The sequence below is a fragment of the Somniosus microcephalus genome, chromosome 1 (assembly GCF_052327205.1).
Source record: "Somniosus microcephalus isolate GS21.2 chromosome 1, FLI_Smic_1.0, whole genome shotgun sequence".
NCBI lineage: Eukaryota > Metazoa > Chordata > Chondrichthyes > Squaliformes > Somniosidae > Somniosus > Somniosus microcephalus.
Window position 1 is genome coordinate 142,423,471 of NC_140987.1, and position 7,346 is coordinate 142,430,816.

General features: G+C 42.7%; 1 protein-coding gene across 1 annotated transcript; it reads right to left on the minus strand.

Moving 5' to 3' along the window:
* Positions 1–129: 129 nt before the first annotated feature.
* LOC147124387 (uncharacterized) lies at positions 130–3,234 on the minus strand. The gene has a single exon (XM_085986316.1). It carries the CDS (start codon positions 2,351–2,353, stop codon positions 482–484), a length of 1,872 nt encoding a protein of 623 aa, XP_085842442.1. The 5' UTR covers positions 2,354–3,234; the 3' UTR covers positions 130–481.
* Between the last annotated feature and the right edge of the window lie 4,112 nt (positions 3,235–7,346).

Here is a 7,346-nt window from a genome sequence, read left to right on the forward strand (position 1 = left end):
GGAAGATAGCGTTGCTGCTTACGGTTGCAGGCCCACAGGCAATAGAGGTATTTGAGGGAAGTGGCGGTGGGGATTGTGGATGTGTCGAGGAAATTAACTATCAGACGGAGACTTCGAGGTTTGCTTTAGGAATTTATTACGTGATATCACGGAGAGTCTGCAGCAGTCCCTACTGCCCACCAGCACTCTAAATTACTAATGTACAGCACTCATAGTTATACAGCAAGGTAAACAACTTCAGGTGATTAGCTTACATTACATTTCAAGAAACAGATTAACATATTCACATTTTATCACCAGATGTCCTAAGCCAAAAGGTCAGCTTGACTTCATTATGGCAGTCAGCAGTTCTTTTAGTTTTAACTAGTTTAGTATCCTTTGTTCAATTAGTAAAGTGGTCAAGTATCCCAGCATGCCTTAATGTTTAATACGTTTTCTCCCACAATTCCCTCCTTGTTGATCTTTACTGATCAACACTGCTTTACGGCATTGTATTCAGTTTGTTTTCATAGGGAGGATAATATCCCTTTGGGAAGGGACGCATTTTCAGACAATCTTCTTCATCATAGTCATCCTGGTTTGCTCTTTTTCTTTCCTTTCTCTCTAGCGCTTTCGTAGCTCTTTTTACAGATGCTACTGATTCTACTGTTTGCGCTAGCAGATATCTCACTCTTATCCACATTATACAAATTAATATAAATAAAACTCCTGTCACTACACAAAATATAACCATCGGGTGAACAAACAATTCCAGCACTGCGGATGCTTTAGGTGACCATCCGTTAAATACATCCCACCAGTGGTGTACCATCAAATCTGTTATTTGCGTAGCTATTTGAATCAAACCTTGCTCATCATAATCCATCACTGCTTTTAAATGGTGCAGATCTCTTCCTCTTTTCGCTAAGGCTTCTGCTATCTTTTCATTGTTTTTCAAAAATTTCGTCAGATTAGCCAAATTAACTGTAGGGGGGGCATTTTCTATCCCCAATACAGTTCTTCTTTGCATTACCGTAGCCCATTTTCCCAACTGATATGTTTTGTTGGTATGTGGGTCAAACACAGTATAAACATCTTTTATGCAAGTGTTTAAAGGGGGACTTTTCAAAATCCCATCTACATATATAGGCCAGGCACTGCTAATACGCAGATAGTTCTGGCCTATCTCATGCAAGGTAGTATCATTACAAGGTTTCAAATTCCAAATACATGTACCTCTACTATGTTGTAATGAGCAAGGTTCATATATAGGGGTATGCAATGGGCATACTTTTCCAAACGGCCAATCTTGGCAATCCGAGGCATCGTGGGTCTTATTCCCCAGATCTATCCATTTACCATGAAATTCGGGATACCAAAAGTTTTCTCCAAACAGTTGGGGCAATACCAAGAACTGACACCAGGTTTTGGCTTTTGTCACATTTACCACTTTCATTGTAAAATTACATCCCTTAAGGTCACATTTAGTATATCTTCGATCAGGTTTTACTTCTAGATTATTTCCTTCAAATCCGAAAATTCTCATCCAACTAGGAGCATGTCCTGACATAGCGATTCGCTCTAGCTCAGCCCTCAGTGACTGCTTGGTAATTTCTTTAAACATACATTGAGTATGATTATTGACTTTCTCTTGTCCCTTTGCAACATTCTCTTGTTCCTTTTCTAACTTATTTACTTGCTTCCAACTCATTGTATCTGATATCCACTGTGTTAACATCGCTGCTGTCAGTCCATTGTCCCAAGCATTTCTTAATTTTATAGCATCTCCTGTCAGCCCTCCTACTTGCTGTATTTTATTCTGCAATGTTTCAATATCTATTGCATTAAGGGCTCCCATACCAGTTCCTACTCCTCCCAAGACCGTTGCTAAGTCCCTTCTCCTTCTCCTGATCCTAACTCTCTTATTCAATTTGGCTTGTATAGTAGTAATATTACATCCAGTATCTTTTTTATCCTCATATTGTACCTGTACTGTCAAATTTAGAGTATATGGGGAGATCAAGACCGGGGTACAGGTAGAATGCAATCTTTGCAAATGGTCCATAGGACTTTCTATCTGTTTCGTTTTCTTTGCAAAGAATGTTTCCCCATACCAGTGAGGTCTTCCTTCTATAAGAGTTGCATTCATGCATCCGTACGCCTGACCGTCTTTCAAATATATCGGTTGTTCCATGTCTCCGGTTCTTGTGTCATTTTTATACCATTTCCATAATTTAGTATAATTGTTTAGTATGTCAGTGTCATTCTCTATTCTACAACTTATGTTCACTCCCTTTTCCCATTTTATACTTAGAGTTATATTAGATCCTTGGCTAAATACTATTTTATCCATCCCAGATTTCATTTCGAACATCCCACAGGCTTCGCAATTAATCGTCCAATTAGCAATTACACAAATGGTGCCATTGTTACAAGTGTAAGTTCCCTGCGATTGGTTACTGTCTCTCGCCTTCTATCCTAACTGGCCTGCCCATTCTGTTTTTTCAGTAGGCAGGATGGTCCAGGCGGCTGTCCTTATTACACATAGGCCGATTATTATTATCTGGTTTAACATATTTCCTGATTTATCCTAGAAATCTTTAAATTATCCTAATTATTGTTATACAGCATTAAATATAAACATATATAGCAATCCGAAAGTAATCAGTCCTTCAATGGAGTGCCAAATTATGGTGGGCACGGATCTTTTCCCGTTTCTGAAGTGGTGTCTGGTGCAGTATGTTTATACTCCACCTCCGGTGTTTCCTCCGGATGATGCAACTTGCACCTTGTAGCGTGTACCCAATCAGGTTTTTCTTTCAATTTGAGAGCTGTTCGAGTTGTAAGCAGCACCAAATATGGTCCTTTCCACCTAGGAGAAAAAGATTCTTTATTTAGCGCTTTCACATAAACTTGATCTCCGGGTTTAAAGGGGTGCATGTTTCCTTCTGTGGGGCGCGTCTGGGCCTGTCTCACTTTCTCATGTATTCTTCCTGCTGTTTCACACATGGCCTGAGCATATTTTAATGATTTTTCATCATTCCAAATTAATGCCACCTTCTCTGGAGTCATGGGTGGGCGTGTGCCTGTTGTCATAGGCCGGCCCATCAAGAACTCATGTGGTGTCAGACCTGTGTTTCTATTTTTCTGATTTCTCAGGGCATACATTACTACTGGCACGGCATCCGACCATTGCAACCCATTTTGCTGGCATACTTTGGTTAGGGCGGCCTTGATTTCCCCATTCACTCTTTCCACTATTCTTGAGGATTGTGGCTGGTAAGGTATGTGCAATTTCCATTGAAATCCAAGGGCTTCAGTTAAGTTTTTTTATCAGTTTGCTGGTGAAATGAGTTCCTCTGTCACTGTTTATTCCCATAGGTATTCCAAATCTAGGTATTATTTCTTTTAGCAGAATGCTTACTACTGTTCTGGCATCATCCCTCCTAGTGGGGTATGCCTCTACCCATCTGGAGAACATATCTACTATTACCAGTATGTACTTAAATCCTTTTACTGCGGGCATATGTACAAAATCTATCTGTAGATTCTCAAAGGGCAGCTCTGGTTGGGGTAGGTGATCAAAATTTGCGGGCGATTTCCCTCTATTGTTCTGCTGACATACTAAACACGTTCTGGCAACTTTTTCAATTGTTACCGTTATTCCTGGTGCATACCATTGTTGGGGCAATGCATGTGCCATCCCTCCATTGCCCATGTGAGCCTGTCCATGTGCCAGGCGAGACAGGGGCAAAAACAAGCTTCGTGGGCAAACCACTTGGCCATCAGGATGCATCCATATATCATGATCTTGATAGCAACCTGCCTTACTCCAAGTACGTTTTTCTTGGACTGTTGCCTGACTTTGGGCCTGTCGTAGTAGATCAGCATCAATGCTACTAGGAAGTTCTGGACGAAAGTTACTAATGGTATTTTTGGCGGCTTGAACTGTGGGGCCTGCCTCAGTGCGACCTCTTTAGCCGGACTATCAGCAAACCTATTTCCACACAAGACTTCATCACCTGCCATGGTGTGGGCCTCACATTTTAGCACTGCAATTTTACTTGGCAACTGAATAGCCTCCAACAAATTTAACACCATTTGCGCATGCTTAATAGATTTTCCTGAGGATGTAATAAAACCTCTGTTTTTCCATAATTGTCCAAAATCATGCACTACCCCAAATGCATAACAGGAGTCAGTATAGATATTGACGCTTTGATCTTTAGCCAAAATACAGGCTCTGGTTAATGCATATAGTTCAGCTGCTTGTGCAGATGTGCCAGGTGGCAACGCATAAGCTTCCAATAATTCATGAGGAGTCACCACCGCATAACCTGCTAATAGTTGATCATCACTGGGTCGATGCGAAGAACCATCCGTGAAGAGGATCAAGTCAGGATTATCAATAGGATCACTTAGCAAATCTGGCCTGGGTGTAGTGGTGGCTTCAACAGTTAACAAGCAGTCGTGTTCTGGTTCACCTGGATGTTCTGTTGGTATTGGCACAAAGGTCGCCGGGTTGACAGCTGGTGATCGCTGGTAGGTATAATTAGAGTGTGACAAGAGGATTATCTCATACCCAGTCCTTCTTGCCGCCGTAAAGTGCTGAGTAGCTGCCGAATTTAATAATAGCAGCACTGCGTGGGGAACAATTACCACACAAGGGTGATCAAGCACAATAGGGATGGATTTTTCCACTATTGTGGCGGTTGCAGCAACGGCTCGTAAGCAGGCTGGCATGCCTCTCACTACGGCTGGTAAGGCTACAGAGTAATATGCTACAGGCCTTTTTCCTCCCCCATGTTCTTGTGCCAGTACTCCTGTTGCAAAGCCTTCTCTTTCATTGACATATAACTGAAAAGGCTTATTATACTTAGGTAGTCCTAACGCGGGAGCACTGACCATAGCTTTTTGAAGATCACTGAATGCCTTATCTCGTTCTGGCGTCCATTCGACTATGGGGGGCTCTGTCTGCAGCGTAGCTGATCGTAAGACCGCATCCATTTCTCTGTAGTCATATATCCATTGTCTACAATAACCCACCATTCCCAGAAACGACAAAATGTCCTTCTTTGTTCGCGGGATCAGCACTTTATCCACTGCTCTTATTCATTCCAGTCCCAATCTTCGCTGTCCATACTCTAACTGAAAACCCAAATACTGGATGAATGTTTGGCAAAACTGCAACTTCTCGGAGGACACCCTGTGTCCCCTGCTAGCCAGATGCTGGAGCAATTTTATAGTATCTTCTTGGCAGTCTGGCCCCGTTCGGGAGGCAACCAAAAGGTCATCTGCGTACTGGATTAAGGTGGACTGATCCGATAACTGACATTCCTCCAAGTCATTTTTAACCGCTGCCGCATACACCGCAGGACTTTCAGTATACCCCTGGGGCAACCTGGTCCAGGTATATTGCTGATTTTTATAAGTAAAGGCAAACAGATATTGACTGTCCTTATGCAGTGGTATGGAGAAGAAAGCAGAACACAAATCGATAACCGAAAAGGTAGTTGCATCAGCTGGTATAGAGGAGAGGATGATGTTGGTATCTGGCACCAAGGGAGCAATGGGAATGACTATTTTATTGATCGCCCGGAGATCTTGCACAAAACGCCAGTCATTTGGTCTTCCTACTTTCGGGATTGGCAAAATAGGAGTATTGCAGGGGCTCTGTGTTTTGACTAAAACCCCTTGCTGCAGTAAAGAATGTATTACCGCTGCTATTCCTTCCTCGGCCTCTGGGGCCAGGCGGTACTGCTTTAGACAGGGCAAAACTTCTGTAGCTGGACCCTATGTTCAGGTGCCGAATGCACCTTTCCCACATGATTCTTGTGCTTTGCCCATAATTCAGAAGGTACTTTAGTCAATGCCCATGGTAACAATTGCAGATTTTCCTTAGGGGGCTGCTGTCTTTCAAAAATAGTATCCCATTCTTTTCTTAACCAGCAAATTTTTCCCTCTGTTTCATTAAAGAATTCTATCTCCACCTTTCCAGCTTGAATTGGCAACGTGATGGAATAGACTGACTTGTGGTGTTGTATTCTTTTTATCATTTCCCCCACTTCCTTCGCCTTAGCCGGGGCTCTGACTGCTATAGTCAGGTGGGGTTCGGATGTGTGATGCATCCTAAATCTTTCTTTTTGTTCGTGTGTAAGGTGAACCAACATTCCCAGGCCTTTATCTCCAAAGAATAAATAAGGTGAAATCTGCAGCAATTCTGGCTGGTTTAGGTATGAGCAAACCAATTCTTGATAATTGGGTGTTTCTTTATGCATGTACCATGCCGTACAATGGGTCCATTTCTTTTCTCTACTGGTTTCAATTAGATATTGTAAATACTGCCCCTGAGGATCTTCCAATTCCTGCAAGGCTTGGTATACATTTTTTACCAATTGGCCATAAGGATTGCTATTCAGCTGCCAGCAGTACAAAATGGGGGCTCCTTCTACTTGCTTTTCCTCTATCATTAAATTCATTAGCTGATGAGTTTGTATTTGAGGCAGTTCCATGAACATGCCGTCTCGAGTGCAGTATATAACTGCTCCCAATTTACATAAAGCCTGTCTTCCCAACATAGGGAGAGGGGCGGTCTGAGAAATTATGAGGGTGTCTGTGACGGATTGCCCGTGCACTTGAATTTTGGTAGGTTTGGAGAGGGGTTCTAACATAGGGATACCGGCTACTCCCATGCTTACAACGTTAAATTGACTGGCGGGTATACCCACGGAGGGGGGTACAGAGGACATTGTTGCACCGGTATCGACCAGAAGGTCCAAATGGCTATTTCCTATTTTAACTGTAGCCATAGGCTGTTCTCTCATGGATTTGGACAATCTGATCACAGCCGCCTGTACCACCGCTTCTCTGTGGCACCCCTATGCGGATGGATTAGGGTTACTGAAAGAAAAGGAAGTTCCTTCTGCCCCTGGAGCTGGATACTAAGGAAGTGGTACTCGGTAAAATAATGGGACTCAAGGCGGATAAATCACCTGGACCTGCTGGCTTACATCCTAGGGTCTTGAGGGAAGTGGCGGTAGGGATTGTGGATGCATTGGTAATCATTTTCCAAAACTCCCTGGACTCAGCAAAGGTCCCGGTAAACTGGAAAACTGCTAATGTAACACCCTTGTTTAAAAAGGGCAGTAGACAGAAGGCTGGAAACTATAGACTGGTTAGCCTAACATCTGTGGTAGGTAACATTTTGGAGTCCATTATTAAGGAAACAGTAACAGGACATTTGGATAATCATAATTTAATAGGACAAAGTCAGCATGGTTTTATGAAGGGGAAGTCATGTTTGACAAATTTGCTGGAGTTCTTTGAGGAAGTAACATATAGGGTGGATAAAGGGGAACCAGTGGACG